This window comes from Culex quinquefasciatus, chromosome 2 (genome assembly GCF_015732765.1).
Source record: "Culex quinquefasciatus strain JHB chromosome 2, VPISU_Cqui_1.0_pri_paternal, whole genome shotgun sequence".
In the NCBI taxonomy this organism is placed as follows: Eukaryota; Metazoa; Arthropoda; class Insecta; order Diptera; family Culicidae; genus Culex; species Culex quinquefasciatus.
In genome coordinates, this window is record NC_051862.1 from 93,456,992 (window position 1) to 93,476,593 (window position 19,602).

Sequence of the window (19,602 nt, forward strand, 5' to 3'; positions counted from 1 at the left end):
CTGGAACGAAACCTTCAAATTGCAAGTTTCCTTGCAATTCTTCAGTTGCGTTCGAAAGCTGGCCAAATCGGAGACGGAAGTCACTACAATTGGCGGAGCCTTTACTCGTTTCTCGACGGCAGAAGGCTCAGTACGAGGAGAAGGATCCTTGTCAACAGTTTCGGATAAAACACCGAAACTGTTTGCCAATGGAATTGGAGGATTGACCTCACTTTCAGAATCAGAATCAGACCTCGGATGAGGCTGTTTTCTTTTTCTGTTTCCGTTAGCCGGTTTAGCGTTCAAACGCTTCACCGACGTAACGACCAAATCTTCAGAAGATTTGCGTTTACCTTTGTTTTGACGCATTTTGCAAGCAAAGTTCTCTTAAAAAGATGGCTTCGTTTGTAAAATACAACAAAATTTCAGGTGGGGTTAGTCTTGAAAAGACTGTTTAGAATTTTGGAAAGTAACTCAGGTAGTCTTTAAAAAGACTGTGAATTTTGTTTGAAATAACTCTGAGCTTAGGTAGTAAAAAATACCGCAGCTCTAGTGTCCGTTCACCACGAAGGTTCGCAAGACACTGAGAAGCATTTATATAGAAAATTTCCTTGCATCACTGGCTCACTCCAACAGGCGCTGCTGGTGGTGTTGGTGGCCAGCCTTTGTTCTTTATTTGCCTTCGCTTTTCGCTCGGTTTTCTTCAGCCTTCGGTTGAAATGGGTGGGCAAAATTCAAACGTCAAAAGACTTGGCGCGTTCGTTTTTTTATGGCGCTTGCCAATTATTTACATGTTTCGGGATTATTTTTCAAGTGATGTGCAAAAGAAAATGACATAAATTTGCGTGCTTACTCGAGGCGGAGCTGTTGCTGGTAAGTTTATAGCCTAAATAGTATTTTTTGAGCTTTAATCGAGCATCAAACTCTTCATATGACGAAGATAGGTGTTTGATTAGAAAGGGTATATTTCCCCTAATAAAAAAATGCATTCCCCTGCGTTTAGAATCATTTTTAGCAATTTCGGTTTTATTAAAAAAAAACATTAGAATTTTAGTGAATGTTTGATGTACAGTACCGCAAAAAAAAATCATTTTCTCGATTTGTTTTGCTCAAAAGATAATGAAAAATAAATTGTATAAAAACAATTTTTAAAATTGTACCACACAATTAATCGTTTATAATAAGACTTTCTTCAAATTATCAGCCATTATCTGAACTGAGCCGCTTCCGACATGTGAAAAAAAAAACAGGCCGAACGACTTCCAAAACAGCACGTTTTGTACGATACATTGACTTTTGGCACCAGTTCAACGATGTCACGGGAATTTAGTGTCATTCTATGGAGATCAGTACTTGGCCTCCAGGAAGATGTTCATTTGCAGTGAGTGCCTTTTTATCCGGTAAAATCTTAAATCTTTAAGAAATGGAACACGATTGTGCTTGATTTGAACCTCAAAGTAAGCCATAGGATAATCCGAACAAAGGGAACCCTACCTTAGAAGCAGAAGAAACCGGCCGTGGCAACGAGAAAACAATTTTCCTGAAAGTCTTTCAACGCCCATTTCACTGATTGCGGCTAAAATTAACAGCAACTTCGCCTTTCAAGAAACAGCTAAAGACCGACCGACATGTACCCTTCCATCATTTTCAGGGAGGAAACTTTCCAGAGCTGAAACGCGTTGACGTTGATGAATCGTGCCAAACGAGAGAGATATTTCCGCACTTCCTGACATGGGAAATATTCTTGCGAATCTTTTTGCTTTCGATCATTTCCCACATCTCTTGAGTTTAGTTTAAGGTTCATTTACTGAGAGCGATTTCAATTATCTGCGGTTAATCGAAAGCCAACGAATAATTTTTTTGATTTTGTTTCACAATAGATACATTTCTGCCTTTCAAATTCCAAAAGCTAACATTCCAACCGGAAATTAATTTAGTTACGTTGACAAGCATGTACTTAACCGTAACCTCTTCTCCCGGTCCAAAGCCGGAAGACGAACACGTGACACTTCTCCAAGCAAAATGAGTAATGATCTGCTTATCAGCGGGGGGTGGTGGTTCTGCCTCTTTTAGCTGGAGCAGATTGCTGTGAAATTGAATTTTACTCGCGTGAAGCTAAGAAGCTCTCGGGTAAACACGTCAAAATATAGGAAATATTGCTAGCAAGAGAGAGAGAGCAAGTTTGTTTCATCTGTGGAACTTGAACCAGATTAGAAGGTGGCTTTGATGGGGTAGAAGAGACATACATTGAGCTTTGTTGAAGTTTTAAACCACGCGGGTGTTTCACTTTGACTGAAAGCTTGACTTTCAGACATTATGTGCCAAGATATAAAGGAAACTATAGTTGTTTTCATCATTTTCACCACAACTGGAGCACAAAATCAATAATGGTATCAATTATTATTTTCAATTGTTGGAGTTCACAATGGCATGCAAGCAACAAAAAAGATGATTTTCATTTTTTTTAATTTAATTATATGCCATTGTGAACTTTAATATTGTTGCTCATTAAAACTAACTGTTTTATTCTGCTCATTCAATTGTTAAACTCTAGAGTAGCTACAAGTATCATCCTATAACTTAATAATATATATTTGCTGGTGATGTAATTAGGCATTTTACGTATACATTTGAAACTCATTTGTCAGTATAATTAATAAAATTTATAACACTTAACGTTGATGAACTTCCGTATTGTATCGATACTAGGAATTTACCAACGTTTATTAAACTTATGATGCATAAAACATACAAAAACATCAAATCCACAACCAAGTGAAATGTTTGTTTTTTTCTGTAAAAAAATTGCTACCACTATTAGAAAAAACGTTACTTAATCCACCTTTAGGTGGTTGGTGCCTTCCTCACATTCATGAAGTCAATACATTCAGTAAAAATAGCAACATTCCCTTAACATGTTTAACAAATCAACTTTATTACTAATTTCTTTTGATAGGGTTCGCAAACCATTAATTTTTCTGGCTCATCGGCAAAAAAAAAACCTATCCAACGATAGTTCGCATGGAAGATTCAGACAATATTTTTATCACAATATCTGAAATCCGACCTCTAAAATGTGTATAAATAACACTTAAGTGCTAATAACTTTTGAAAGGGTTGTCAGATCCTCGATGTATTAAGCTCATTTGAAAGGTCTTTCGATTGTCTAACTAACGACAGGTCGCATGATGGACCCGGACATCATTTTTACTAAAATATCTGAGATCCGGCCTCCAAAAAGTGTATAAATAACACTTAAGTGCCAATAACTTTTGATAGGGTTGTCAGATCCTTGATGTTTTAGGCTCATTTGAAAGGTCTTTTGATTATCTAACTAACGATGGGTTGCATGATGGACCCGGACATCATTATCATTGAAATATCTGAGATCCGGCCTCCAAAAAGTGTATAAATAACACTTAAGTGCCAATAACTTTTGATAGGGTTGTCAGATCCTTGATGTTTTAGGCTCATTTGAAAGGTCTTTCGATTATCTAACTAACGATGGGTTGCATGATGGACCCGGACATCATTATCATTGAAATATCTGAGATCCGGCCTCCAAAAAGTGTATAAATAACACTTAAGTGCTAATAACTTTTGATAGGGTTGTCAGATCTTCAATGTTTTGGGCACATTAGAAAGGTCTTTTTAATACCTTTCTGAAAATGTATAACATGATAGGGTTTCCTGCAAAAACCACCCTTTTTACAATCTTCCGGACATACGCCAAAATCGTTTTTTTAGCATAACTTTTGAAGTACTTTACTAAACTTCATAATTTTCAATAGGGACTTATGGGACCCCAAGACAAATCGAATGAGACCAAAACGGTCCAAATCGGTTAAGCCAGTGCTGAGATAATCGAGTGCATATTTTTTGGTGCACAGACCCACATCCCTACACACACACACACACAGACATTTGCTCAGAACATGATTCTGAGTCGATAGGTATACGTGAAGGTTGGTCTACAAGGTCGAATTAAGAAGTTCATTTTCTGAGTGATTTTATAGCCTTTCCTCAGTAAGGTGAGGAAGGCAAAATACTAACTTATAATCTAAAACAGCATTAAAATAATTAAACTTTAACACAACACTCTCCTCCCACAACTTGAGCACGTTCATTTTCATCCCCTTTGAGCAACTCTCTACGAAATCGACCGATTTCGACCATTTTTATTTTTTGTATTTTTTTATTTGGCTCAAACTTTGTGGGGGCCTTCCCTATAACCAAATAAGCTATTTTGTGTCATTGGTTCACCCATACAAGTCTCCATACAATTTTGGCAGCTGTCCATACAAAAAAGGTACGTAAATATTCAAACAGCTGTAACTTTTGAGTGAATTTTCTGATCAATTTGGTGTCTTCGGCAAAGTTGTAGGTATTGTCGAGGACTAGAGAAAAAGAGGTACACGGAAAAAAAATTGCAGATTTTTTTATAAACTTTTTTTTCACAAAAACTTAATTTCCTAAAATAAGTATTTTTTGATATTCGAGACTTTTTATATGTTTTAGGGGACAAAAACCCGCAACTTTTAAGCCATAGCGAAACATGGTCAAAAAATCTGCCGCCGAGTTATGAATTTTTGAAAAATTGTGATTTTTGGAAAAAATCGAAATTTCATATAAAAACAAATTTGACGTAATTTTTTATTGTAAAATTGAATTTCCAATCGAAAAGTACTTAACAGATTTTTTGATAAAGGGCTCTGTTTTCAAGATATAGCCACCGAAAGTTTGATTTTAGCTAAATATTTGCAGTTTTTCTATTTTTAAAAATAGTGACCATGAGTGTGCCACTTCTGAAAATATTTTTTTTGAAAAGTTCAGAAAATTTGCTATAAAATTGTCTAAGAGACATGGAAGATTGGACCTCCGGTTGCTGAGATACAGCACATTTAAGGAAAGGAAACACGAAAATTGAAGTTTTCTAGGTTTCACCTAAACAACCCACCATTTTCTAATGTCGATATTTCAGCTACTAATGGTCCGATTTTCAATGTTAAAACATAAAACATTCGTGAAATTTTCCTATCTTTTCGAAAAAAATATTTTGATTTTTTTTAAATCCAGACTAGCATTTTAAATGGGCGTAATATTCAATGTTTGGCCCTTTAAAAATGTTAGTCTTGATTTAAAAATTCACAAAACATTTTTTTCGAATAGATCAAAAAATTTTAAGAATGTTTCATGTTTTAACATTGAAAATCGGACCATTAGTTGCTGAAATATCGACATTAGAAAATGGTGGGTTGTTTACGTGAAACTTGGAAACTTCAATTTTCGTGTTTCTTTTCCTTAAAGTGGCTGTATCTCAGCAACCGGAGGTCCGATCTTCAATGTCTCTTAGACAATTTTATAGCAAATTTTCTGAACTTTTCAAAAAAATTTTTTTTCGGAAATGGCACACTCATGGTCACTATTTTTAAAAATAGAAAAACTTTCGGTGGCTATATCTTGATTACAGAGCCCTTTATCAAAAAATCTGTAAAGTTCTTTTCGATTGGAAATTTTACAATAAAACATTACGTCAAATTTGTTTTTGCATAAAATTTCGATTTTTTCGAAAAATCACAATTTTTTCAAAAAATTATAACTCAGCGGCAGATGTTTTGACCATGTTTTTTTATGGCTCAAAAGTTGCGGGTTTTTGTCCCCTAAAACATATAAAAAAATCTCGAAAATCAAAACACATATTTTGGGAAATTAAGTTTTTGTGAAAAAAAAAAAGTTTATAAAAAAATCTGCAAAATTTTTTTCCAAGTACCTATTTTTTCTATAGTCCTCGACAATACCTACAACTTTTCCGAAGACACCAAATTGATCAGAAAATTCACTCAAAAGTTACAGCTGTTTGAATATTTACGTACCTTTTTTGTATAGACAGCTGCCAAAATTGTATGGAGACACAAAATAGCTTATTTGGTTATAGGGAAGCCCCCCACAAAGTTTGAGCCAAATAAAAAAATATAAATAAAATCCATTTCCGGTTTTGGTAGAGAATTGCTCCTTTCATAGATTGTTAAGGAATACATCCTGCAAATAAAACAACCTACAATAAACCCCAACACGTAGGCTCACGTGTGTGTGGGAGGAGGAAAAACCAGTCTCAAATGAGCGATAAATAAGCTTATCTTGACGAGCATATCTCACCACAATACAAAAGTTCACCGATGCGTGTGTGGTGCATGAGGCGCTTTTCCAAGAGCATCATCATGCTGCCTTTCTGGCCAAGTTTCTTTCAGTAAATGTTCACTTGTGGGGGCACCACAACATGACGATAATAGGAAGGTAATTACCGATAAACAAGTATTTTACCTTCCTACATATTGCGTGCTACTATCGAAGTTTCCTGAAATATTGATGCGATTAGTGGGGAATATCCAATTCAGATATAGCATATCAATTTGGGACCCAAATATATATTTGTAAATGTTCTGTTTAGTTTTTCTGTCATTTCGAAAAAAATGTTCCTAAATATTTAGTTGCTCATATGCCCAGGTTGTGCTCTAGTGCACCAAATTTTGACTTTTGAATTAAATACAGAGCATTTTAGAGTGATGATTAATTATCTTCGAAAATGATCAACGGCTTCACCTTAAATGGTTTTTTGTTTCAATGTTAAGCATGTTAAATACAAATAAACGTTTAAAGTTTGCAATTGCCTCAACAATCAAGCCTTCGGACACCTAGTTTCGAGTAGGAATCTCGCAATCGAGAACGCCAAGGTAATGCTGTAGAGTGAATAATTTGATTAGATTTTTTAATATTTTTTTTTTTTTTTGCATTGTCACAAATTGAAAAACGTACCTTGTGCTTTTTAAAATGAATAAGACACATTCTCCGGGCTAGTATACCTTTGGAAAATAAATATTTTAAGCTTGTTTTGATGGCGAAATAGATGTTGTGATTAGATTCTCAATAGTTTAAGGCTTGTAAAACCAACTTTTACAAACATTCAGAGATGTACAAACTTGACTTTTGACGCAAGTGAAGTATAAACTGCAATAAACCGAAATATCGTGTTTTCAGGCACCACAATCTGCAAAAAAAACACCTCAAAACCAACTCCGGAAACTCGAAATGTCTCTGGTGGTCAGGAACCATTTTTCCAAAGCTGATCATATACTGAAAAAAGGTTAAATTTCCCGTCGAATGAAACTAGGTAGATCGAAATTGGTAATTTTTTGGCAAAGATACACGGCTGCAAAAAAATAGCTTAACTTTTTTTTCAAAAACCAATGATGGCATTCGATTCAACAGTCAATTTTACGTTAAAAACATAAAAAAGTCTAGTTTATGTTGATTATCAAAGCAGAATCACAACCTTTTCTAAAAATATTGAAGGAACAAAATTCTCCACCGTAGTAACGATAACGTTACGCTATAGCAACCGAGTCGTTTAATCCTTAGCCCAATGTTGATTCTTATGGCAAATTCAACGTACTTTCAGAATCTGTAAAAATATTGAGGTGTTTTCTTGGAAGTCCGAGCTACAGCAAAAAAAAGTTACGCAAGAAAAAAGAAACGACAATCCCTTGTAACGTCACGGCAGAATGTGTCATGAATTGGTTGAAATTTGAGGTTTTGCAACTCAATTCTTTGCGTGACGGGATAACGAAGGAGGAGATTTAAGAAATCTTCGATTTAATGCCTTCAGGACTTATTTGGCGTATATTTTTTGCGAGAAAATGCATTTAAATCACAATGCAATTATTGCATCTTAATTGAAATTAAATCTTTCATTTTGAAAATCACATAAAAAAATTAAAAATTTAAATTCGGTGAAGCTTCGCTAAGAATAGGAGAAGAATGTCTGCCTGTATGGATCAATCGGATCGCGCTCTGGACTCACAACCCAGAGGTCGCCGGTTCGAATCCCGAGGCGGCCGCAATAAATTCTAAGTGTAAATATACGTATTCGATTCCCTCTCCCCGTGCCATACCTTCACACTTAGGAGACCCGGGAGGCGGAGACTTGTCGCAAAAAGAAACCATACACGCCTGTGTATGAAACCGCAAGGTTTAACAAGGCCATATTATAAGGTGTTACGTCGATTCCATTCTTTCCCCTAAGAATAGATCATTTACATAAAAATATTTAAATTGTTGATTTATCGAAGGGTAATTTTTGACCAAAACAACATTGCAAAAACCGTAAAAATTTACTATGACCCAATCTAACCCCAACTGTCAGTACGTGGGCAACGATTGCAAACCTTTTATCTGGCTTAAATTTAAAAAAAAAATCACAAAAAGAATAACAAACATAACAATTGAAACCAACACTCTGATATAATCGACATTCCTGTATCCTCTGACGCACAATACGGGTCAACAATAAAGAAACTTGAAAAAAGCTGATTGTAACTCCCAGCATTTGGCGCCACAAGTCTACCACTGCCACTAGCTTTCCCACTTTGCTAGGAAGTTTTTGCCGTTCAATAAATGCAGCTAAACATAAACCGCATTGGCCGCCACTGCCATAAATTAATGCTGTTTTCTGTTTGGTTCTGTCCTGTCGGTTTCTTCCCCAGATACATACTGTCACTAGCCCTGGCGGACCTGCTTCTAATCGTGACGACGGTTCCGTTCACGTCGATCGTTTACACGCTGGACTCGTGGCCCTGGGGCAGCCTACTCTGCACCTCGTCCGAGTTCATCAAGGACGTCTCGATTGGCGTTTCGGTGTTCACGTTGACGGCCCTGTCCGGTGACCGGTTCTTCGCCATCGTTGATCCGCTGCGGAAGTTCCACGCACATGGTTTGTAACCGTCTTCATACCAACCTTGCTCTCCCCCCCTCGCAAATTTCCCTCCGTGTATAATTGTGTTACAGCTACAGATCCCTTTCTAGGCGGTGGACGGAAAGCGACCCGGATGACCATCGCCATCGCCGTCATGATCTGGGTGCTGGCGATTGTGTTTGCCATTCCGGCCATCATGGGAACGCACATTCGGGTAAGTACAACAACAACAACGAGCAGTGAAATTGATTGCACCAGCGAAAATGTAATCTTTGGTGTCTTTGTTGCTTGTTACCGTTCAGAGGAGCGACTTTGATTACTGCTAACATTGCACAAATTTGAGCCCACAAAAAATGTGGTGCATATTTCAAGATGCTTTAGGTAACATATAAAAAATGGTGAATATCCATAAGCAGATTTTTTTTTTTCAAATAAAAATACTCATCGGATTTCGATACATTGATCGAATTTAAAGTACCATGCTTATCCATAGAAATGAGTTCCAAGCTTGGTTCCAAGTACATTTGGCTAGAGACGCATGGTGTTTTAGGTTCGATTAATGTTCCAAAATCATTGCTTGGAATTATTTTAATGATTTTTTTTTATGTTACGTATAATAGCCAAAAACATCTTTTCATATTATATCAGCAAATAATGTTTTGATTTGACTTCATACTTTGTTTTAAAAATATGTGTGTATGAGGGTGCATGATGCCCATTTTGAGGAGATTTTATTGCCAATATGATACATCTGAGAGTAAAGCTCAAGAAACTCATTAAAAAAAAACTTTTAAAACATCAATATTGTCACAAGAATCAATCAGACTAGGGTGTTTCAAATACCGTTTAAATTGCCTTTAAAAATAAAAAAAAATGTATCACCCTAATGCGCACGTAAGAGTGCAAACATGAACCAAATTGTAAATCCTTCATGACCGTGGCGGTGGCCTTTTATCAACTCATAGTCCACTTTTTTTGTATCCCTACTTCTTCCATCCAATCAATATGCACTCTGCCCCCACAACCGGAACCATCGACGCGTCGACAAACGGACCGTTACGGGGCGCAGACGGCTGTGGTGAACAAGGACGTGACGATCGACTTTTGCTACCCCTTTCCGGGCGAGTGGGGCCCGGACTACGCCCGCGGTATCGTACTGGGAAAGTTTCTGGCCTACTACGCGGTGCCACTGTGCATCATTGGAATCTTCTACGCGCTGATTGCCCGTCATCTGATCCACAGCGCAAAGCACGTGCCGGGGGAAACGCAGGGCACGGTGCGGCAGGTAAGTTAGAGAGGATTCTGTGTTACAGGACACGCATACACACCTCAAGGCAGTGAGGCAACAGATGGTCAAAATTTAAAAATTGGTTGCCACCCTTAAAAGTTGGAACGGCCATTTTTGATAAGAATTCAATTCAGGCTAGTCCTTAAACGGGGACAACCTTATTTTATACAGCCGAAACAAATGTTAAACTACAAGAACTCTTAATTTTAGGAAAAAATATCAGATCAAATTTATGGGATTTTTTACAGTATGTATGGCACTATGCACATTTTGTGATGAAACATGTAACAATTTAAAGTTTGAAAGGAACCTAGTACTACGTTCTGTTCAGAAACTCATGCCGAATAGTTTGCTACAAAAAGCTCATGTAAAGATGTTTTCTATAAAAAGTTATATAACAAATACTATTACAAAAATAAAAAAGGTGCAAAAAAAGTTTGTACACCTTTCGAAAAATTAACATATATAAAGTTATTTGTTGACAAATCACCATAAATCCAGTCTCCCAACTCCAAATAGGCTTCCTAGACTGATTAAAAAAATAATTTGGATTAAATATAATGTTTACTAACTACTTAGTATAAAAGTTTATATAACTCTGGAAATTCTATATAAAACTTATCTAAACTTAATTTTGCAAACTTTCAATCTAACTAAATGTCAATATATTACCATAGAATTGCTAAATAAACATTTTGGAGTAGGAATAACACCGTTTTGGGGGTCTTTGTATCGATAGAATAGATTTTTCGTTGGAATTTCGTACCAACCCGGAAATACGTCGTCGGAAAATCCGCCGGCATCCGAACCGGTCCACGATTCACAAGTCAACCTATATAGCATCGGAAAGGGCATACAATTTACGATCTTTTGATACCCATACATCCAGGTTTTCTATAAAACCCACGTTGTTAAATACCTGGGCAAAAAGTAAGTTTTATCCACGAGAACAAAAATTACGAAATTCCATACATTTTTGGCAGGTTGCTCAAACGAAACCATAACAACGTTTTTGCCTAGGTATTTAAAAACGTGGGTTTTATAAAAAAAACCTGAATGTATGGGTATCAAAAGATCGGAAATTTTATGCCCTTTCCGATGCCACATAGGTTGACTTGTGAATTGTGGACCGGTTCGGATGCCGGCGGATTTTCCGACGACGTAATTCCGGGTTGGTACGAAATTCCAACGAAAAATCTATTCTATCGATACAAATACCCCAAAACGGTGTTATACTCCAAAATGTTTATTTAGCAATTCTATGGTAATATATTGACATTTAGTTGAATTAAAAGTTTGCAAAATTAAGTTTAGATAAGTTTTATATAGAATTTCAGAGTTATATAAACTTTTATACTAAGTAGTTAGTAAACTTTATATTCAATCCAAATTATTTTTTTAATCAGTCAATGATGCCTATTTGGAGTTGGGAGACTGGATTTATGGTGATTTGTCAACAAATAACTTTATTTATGTTAATTTTTCGAAAGGTGTACAAACTTTTTTTGCACCTTTTTTATTTTTGTAATAGTATTTGTTATATAACTTTTTATAGAAAACATCTTTTCATGAGCTTTTTGTAGCAAAATGTTCGGCATGAGTTTCTGAACAAAACGTAGTACTAAGGCTGTCAAACTTTAAATTGTTACATGTTTCATCACAAAATGTGCATAGTGCCCAAGGCGTGTAAATACTTTTTTTACATACTGTATATGTTTTCTTGGATATAATAATTTCACAATAATTGTGAAGAATTATTCTTCAGTGTGCATCTTTTTCGCCGTTCACCGTGCACTTCAACAGATGGCTTCGGACAAAAACTTGTGACACCATAGCATAGTGGGGTTGGGACAAACGAGAAAAATCAACGTCACCCGAACTAGTAACAACCTGTTACAATATTCCCTTGCTGTCTGCCCGGCTGACATTTGTTCCAATTTTATCCGGATCGAACAGGGCATACATTTGTCTTCATGCTAGCAGAGCTTGAGCATTGCACCCGGATACCGGAACTCATATTTTGCAAGGCATTCCGTTCACCATTCTTAGTCCAATTAGTGAAATCTCATAGTTATTGACAGGACCTAAAAGTACGTTTCGTAAAACGTCGTTCAGATATTTTCAAGTGGCTTAGTTATAGCTTTTTGAAAGGTTCAATATTGAATGCATTTAAATGTTTTAAGTTTATGATCTAATTATTGTCTGTTGGAATTATTTTTAGCCAGATTCTTGCATCTCATATATCTTTCAAATTTCATCTGTGAAGAAGAAAGTTTCCTGTATGATCTACAAGTATGTGCTTTCCATGAAAAAAAAAGCAAACTCGGAAAATGTTTTCCACTCTTAGAATCCTACAAAATGCATCCACTTGCATAAATAATTACGAGGCTTCCCTCAGATTCTGCACTCTTAAAATAACTGTGACTGCTCTATTTAATGAGACAACGAGAGCATATATTCAAATTTCACCCAGTGAACTGAAAAGTAAAACCGCAATTAAATCGTTGTAACCATGTGACTACATTCATTTTGCAAACGAGCAACAAGGTCAATTCTACTGAACGAAACAGGCGAGGGTACATAATTTTCACCATATCTATGGAGTAGAGAGCATTGAAAAGCATTGCATCCGAATGAACCGCTAAATATAAACTTGCTGGCAATTCGCCACAATATAGTGCTACAATTAATGCCAAACGTCGCGCTAACTACTGGAGGTACAAAAAACAAATTTATTTCACCATTATCAACTAAACTTCCGAAAAGTTTTGCCTGAAAGTGTAGGATATTTGGCAGAGAAGTGAGCTGCGTTATTTGTGCAGCATGTTTGTTATCGTTGTTTTTACTTCCAAATTTGACATCGTTTTTAATTTTGGTTCATGATCGAAAACAAAAACAAAACGGTTAGACGGTTTAGATATCTGAAATTCATATTTCAACATACATTTCCAAAGAACCTTCATTTTCCAGTAAAAATGGTCAACAATTGAACGAAAGTTTTTTTTTTAAATTTCAGTTGGATTTGAGCCAGACCTTTGTTAACGTAAACGTATATTTTATGGAATATTTAAAAAATGATCAAATCAAACCAGAACAAAGTTTTATGATGCTTTTTGGGGCTCAAAACAATCGCCTAAAATATAGGAGTGATTGGTTGCGTGCACAATTTACGCATTGCATTTCAATTTTGTGTGGGAATTAGTATGGAAACTCATCTTTTTCACATTATGATTTTTTTCATTTTTATTTTCCACTAAATTTCTCAAACCCACCAAATAGCGGAAAAATAAGAAAATTCTCTAAAACTTTCCCGAAGAAAGTATACTGCTATCTTGCTCCTGTCAAAAGATACAGCGTCCTCAACACTGGTCTAAAACGTGTTTTGCCTTCCTCACCTTACTGAGGAAAGGCTATAAAATCACTCAGAAAACGAACTTCTTAGTTTTACCTCATAGACCCACCTTCATGTATACATATCGACTCAGAATCAAATTCTGAGCAAATGTCTGTGTGTGCACGTAGAAAAAAGAGTTCCCAAAATCGTGAACAAGCGTTCATGAAAATGGGAACCTCGAACAAAGTGTTCAAATCCCATGGTACGATTTTGAAAAACGTACCATGAAATTTGAACACTTTGTTCGTGGTTCCCATTTTTATGAACTCTTGTTGACGATTTTGGGAACTCTTTTTTCTCCGTGTGTGGTGGGATGTTGATCAAAAAAATTTGCACTGGATTATCTCGGCACTGGCTAAACCGATTAGGACCGTTTTGGCCTCATTCGATCCGTCTTGGAGTCCCATAAGTCGCTATTGAAAATTATAAGGTTTAGTTAAGTACTTCAAAAGTTATGCTAAAAAAACGATTTTAACAAAAGTCCGGAAGATTGTGAAAAGGGTGGTTTTTGTAAGAAAACACATTTTTAGAAAGGTAATAAAGAGACCTTTCCAACGCGTTAAAAACATTTAAGATCTGACAATCCTATCAAAAGTTAAAGTGCGTTATTTATGCACTTTTTAGACGCCGGCTCTCAAATATTTTGATGAAAACGTTGTCCGGATCTCTCATTCGACCTATCGTTGAATAGGTAATCAAAAGACCTTTCCAACGCGTTCAAGACATTGAATATTTGACAACCCTATCAAAAGTTATAAGCATTTAAGTGTTATTTATGAAACTTTTTGAGGCCGGATTCATATATTTCGATGAAAACGTTGTCCGGATCTACCATGCGACTGGTCGTTGGATAAGTAATCGAAAGACCTTTCCAACGAGTTCAATAAATTGCAGATCTGACAACCCTATCAAATGTTATAAGCACATAAGAGCCCTGAATTATGAAGATCTGACTACCCAATCTGATGGTGAGTCGTGTGGTGTTCGTGGGGGAGATCGGTTCGTGAATCGACGCGTGAGAACCCGCGAGATAGTAGTGAAAATTCGGGTATTCGTGTCGTCGTGTGAATTTCTGCTGTCGAGCCGGTTGTTTGCGGTCCGGTCGGTGTTTTATTTTCTGGTCATATCATCTACCAAGATGAATCCTGACCTTCCCTTTCCTTCCCCTACTAACACAATTCCCTCATCAGCAGCTCATTGGCAGTCAACCATGCTCATGCTGATGCTCTGACTACCCAATCTGATGGTATGAATCAAGTTGCCCTTTTGTATCTATTTTGGATACACAGCAAAAAATAATGTAAAAATGGAAGGTTGAATACAGAATGTTGAAAAAAATAATGATGAATTTTACCTCTATAATTGTTGAATAACGAAATTATTTTTTGTCAAACAGGTTTTACACAAAAAATGTGTAATATTACCTAATTTTTGATGAATATTCAACATTATTTTTGTTACTCGTATACTTGAGTAATATTCATCAAATTTAGGTACAATATTCAATCATCTTTTGACCCAGGGACTTTGACAACTGTCAAACGCAACGTTTTGAAAAGTGGTTGGCAGAAGCCTGTCGGATCGTGATTCAACCGTCGCGTGTCCGGGAGTTTTGGTCGCTCGTGCGTCAAACAATCGTTGCAGATTCTGTGCCGTCGTCGTTGTGAGTTTTGGTGAGTTTGTGTTGGTGCTTCTTCCGGATCGGTTTGGAGGAAAGTGCCAGTGTGTCCGGGTGTTTACGTCCAGGAATCGTCGCCGATTCCGTGCCGCCGTCGTCGTTTGTTTTGGTGAGTTTGTGTTGGAGCTTCTTCCGGATCGGTCTGGAGGAAGGTGCCAGTGTGTCCGGGTGTTTATGTCCAAGAATCGGCGCAGATTCCGTGCCGCCGTCATCGTTTGTTTTGGTGAGTTTGTGTTGGTGCGTCTTCCGGATCGGTCTGGAGGAAGGTGCCGGTTGTTTACGTCCAGGAATCGTCGCCGATTCCGTGCCGCCGTCGTCGTTTGTTTTGGTGAGTTTGTGTTGGTGCTTCTTCCGGATCGGTTTGGAGGAAAGTGCCAGTGTGTCCGGGTGTTTACGTCCAGGAATCGGCGCAGATTCCGTGCCGCCGTCGTCGTTTGTTTTGGTGAGTTTGTGTTGGAGCTTCTTCCGGATCGGTCTGGAGGAAGGTGCCAGTGTGTCCGGGTGTTTATGTCCAAGAATCGGCGCAGATTCCGTGCCGCCGTCATCGTTTGTTTTGGTGAGTTTGTGTTGGTGCGTCTTCCGGATCGGTCTGGAGGAAGGTGCCGGGTGTTTACGTCCAGGAATCGTCGCCGATTCCGTGCCGCCGTCGTCGTTTGTTTTGGTGAGTTTGTGTTGGTGCTTCTTCCGGATCGGTTTGGAGGAAAGTGCCAGTGTGTCCGGGTGTTTACGTCCAGGAATCGGCGCAGATTCCGTGCCGCCGTCGTCGTTTGTTTTGGTGAGTTTGTGTTGGAGCTTCTTCCGGATCGGTCTGGAGGAAGGTGCCAGTGTGTCCGGGTGTTTATGTCCAAGAATCGGCGCAGATTCCGTGCCGCCGTCATCGTTTGTTTTGGTGAGTTTGTGTTGGTGCGTCTTCCGGATCGGTCTGGAGGAAGGTGCCGGGTGTTTACGTCCAGGAATCGTCGCCGATTCCGTGCCGCCGTCGTCGTTTGTTTTGGTGAGTTTGTGTTGGTGCTTCTTCCGGATCGGTTTGGAGGAAAGTGCCAGTGTGTCCGGGTGTTTACGTCCAGGAATCGGCGCAGATTCCGTGCCGCCGTCGTCGTTTGTTTTGGTGAGTTTGTGTTGGAGCTTCTTCCGGATCGGTCTGGAGGAAGGTGCCAGTGTGTCCGGTGTTTATGTCCAAGAATCGGCGCAGATTCCGTGCCGCCGTCATCGTTTGTTTTGGTGAGTTTGTGTTGGTGCGTCTTCCGGATCGGTCTGGAGGAAGGTGCCGGTTGTTTACGTCCAGGAATCGTCGCCGATTCCGTGCCGCCGTCGTCGTTTGTTTTGGTGAGTTTGTGTTGGTGCTTCTTCCGGATCGGTTTGGAGGAAAGTGCCAGTGTGTCCGGGTGTTTACGTCCAGGAATCGGCGCAGATTCCGTGCCGCCGTCGTCGTTTGTTTTGGTGAGTTTGTGTTGGTGCTTCTTCCGGATCGGTTTAGAGGAAGGCGCCGGGTTTTTACGTTCAGGAATCGTCCCGAACCAGCGTCTATGGCTGAAAGGCTCGTTAATAAAGACAACTAACTAACTTCCAAAAATATTGTTTTTAATTATTTCTTTGAATGTTATCAAATTGGCTTGGTGAGAAGCATTCTTTGATGGCCCCTCTCGCGTAACACGCATCACTTTTCGGTTTCTGGATTGACACCGCAACAGTTAAGAGTCCTAATGACAATTTTAAATATCAGTAAACATAATTATCAACTCATCTTTACAGCTTCTCAGAACAAACGCCTCTTGGAAAATGCCAAAGCCAACGTGGAAAAAGCGCCGCCATAAGTAAAAAAATGTTTTCGGATCTAATCACCATTAGTCGACGTCTATTTCCACTTTTAGATAAGTTTTGTTTTCTTAAGAATATGACACTTTGTAAAAAAAATCGTTTTTTATTGCAGGTGAATATTTCATGTGGGATAATATCTCAAGGATTTCAACTGGTGAAACTTCGTCTGGGAAGGTAGCTACTGCTTGCAGCATTTTTTGGTAAGTACACAGTAGGGTGGTACCCCTGAAATCAGAGATTGACCCTAGGCTAAATTCCAAATATGAGCTCATTCTGACCACGGGAACCCCTCCCTCCAATCGCTTAAAGTTTGTATGGGAAAAATCGTCAAAATGTATGGAGAAAAGCAACTGTTTACTTTTTAACCTGTAGAAGGCGCCATAGTTATCCGATTCTTACCATTTCTCATTAAATTTAGAACAACTTTCCCGAAGACACCATATTTTTAAGATTTTTTCCCGCGAAGTTATTAGCGCCCAAAACTGACCATTTTTGCGCGGCCAGCTGTAAGGGGCTACCTAACAACGATGTTTATTTCCAATTCGTACACGCACGTGCTCTCTCTCAAGTTCTGTCTAGTTCAGACATTTATTTAAGTTGAACAAAAGTTGTCCAAGAACTGGCGTTCCGTCTAACCTTAAAGTAATATTTGCTAAAAACCAACCCGGGTCCTTAGAGCGATCAAGCAGTTGGCCGCTAACTGATTGCCGCCCACAAAGTACCCTGAAAGTCATGAAAAAAATATTCATTTGAATCAAATGTTTTATTTAAGTTCTCTGAAAGTTCAAAACCTATCCTTCCACTTTCTCAGCCACAAATTACACATTTTTTAATGCAATAATACACATTATTCCGTAAAATTTAACATTTTTGCGGTAAATTTCATCATTTTTTTAGGTAAATTTCATCATTATTTGAGGTAAATTTCATCATTTTCTGATGAAAATTCATCATTTTCTAAGGTAAAATTTATCATTTTTTTTGCCACAACATCTGTCACCATTTCCTGATGAATATTACCATCATTTTTTTTTCTGTGATAGCATTACCCTCTAAATGTGAGGAAGGCACCAACCACCTAAGGGTGGATTAAGTAACGTTTTTCATAGAAATCACGTTTTATCACGAAGGTTGATGAGCTCGTACTTGTGTCAAAAACGTTCTGAATTGAAATCCCTTTGGCCAGTTGACCAGTTGATAGCATGACAAGATTGAAGCTTCTTTTATATGACAACAATGACGAAATCGGGAAAAGTGGCCCCGACCCCTCTTCGATTTGCGAAAAACTTTGTCCTTAAGGGTAACTTTTGTCCCTGATCGCGAATCCGAGGTCCGTTTTTGGTATCTCGTGACGGAGGGACGGTACGACCCCTTCATTTTTTGCGAAAAAGACATGTTTTTCAATAATTTGCAGCCTGAAAAGATGATGGCGTACTCAAAATTCCTGGAAAAACGTACTTTTCATCGAAAAAAACACAAAAAAAAGTTTTAAAAACTCTGCCATTTTCCGTTACTGAACTGTACATTTTTTTATACGTGTCATTTTAAGGGAAATTTAATGTACTTTTTTCATTTTGAATTCATTTTAAAATTTCGTGTTTTTTTTACTTTGTAGGGTCATTAGTGTAACAATATTCTACAAAAGTGTAGAGAAGACAATAACAAAAATGTTGGTATACAAACATACAAACGGCGCTTAGAACCTTTTGAAAACTGTTTGAATGAAACAGTAATTTTTAAAACACTTGCTAGTGACTCTGACTCCAACAACCGACTTTACCGATTCCGACTTCAACTCCAACAACATTTCCCATACAATGTTGAAATTGTACAATTGTTGAAAATTATCTGACTCCGACTTCAGCTTTTGAAGTTTAATCTACTCCGTCTTTGTCTTGACTTGAATGTATTGATTGGCCAAGAAGACTACCGTGAGATCAAAGTAAGATAATGTCAGTGGAATTATCATCGAAAGGACACTTGGGATTTTTCGTCAAAGTAGAATTGTGCAAATATAAATAGAAACCTCTTCTCGTTTGCCCTTTTTCCAAGTCACAATCAATGACCGCCCATCTGTTGCCACGAATCCTGACAGTTTCATAACAAGTATATTTATTGCAATTTCCATTCAAGTTGTAATTATTTCGCTCTCTCTCTTTCTTCCCTTCTCTTGATGGTTTCTCTCTTTAGGTGAAAGCAAGACGGAAAGTGGCCATCACGGTGCTGGCGTTTGTCGTCATATTTGGCATCTGCTTCCTGCCATCGCATCTCTTTATGCTGTGGTTTTATTACAAGTAAGTTCATACCACAAAGTCAACTCTTTCTTCTTCTGCGAGAATGTCACTGTATGTGTGCTGTTTTCTGTGCAATGCTGAAAATATGCTGTTTTTCATTCCACCCCCCGGGGGGTCACTTCCTTTGGTGTAATTTTTCTTCCCACGACGAATCCAACATGAAACGGAGACCACAGTTTTATTGCACACTTTCTGACAACTTGAATAATGACTAAAGTTGTCAGCTTAACAACGCATGTACGTTAGGGTGTTCGAAACAATCAGTTTTTATTCAAACTGAAACTGAACTGAACTGAAACTGAACTGAAACTGAACTGAAACTGAACTGAAACTGAACTGAAACTGAACTGAAACTGAACTGAAACTGAACTGAAACTGAACTGAAACTGAACTGAAACTGAA

General features: G+C 37.9%; 1 protein-coding gene across 1 annotated transcript in view; it reads left to right on the forward strand.

Moving 5' to 3' along the window:
- The window catches only part of LOC6051423 (neuropeptide CCHamide-1 receptor), a 44,107-nt gene that overhangs the window by 6,795 nt on the left and 17,710 nt on the right, over positions 1–19,602 (forward strand). The window contains exons 2-5 of the mRNA XM_038255433.1: positions 8,520–8,746; positions 8,839–8,942; positions 9,798–10,013; positions 19,097–19,200. Coding sequence (XP_038111361.1) covers positions 8,520–8,746; positions 8,839–8,942; positions 9,798–10,013; positions 19,097–19,200 — 651 coding nt within the window. The remainder of the gene's footprint in view (positions 1–8,519; positions 8,747–8,838; positions 8,943–9,797; positions 10,014–19,096; positions 19,201–19,602) is intronic.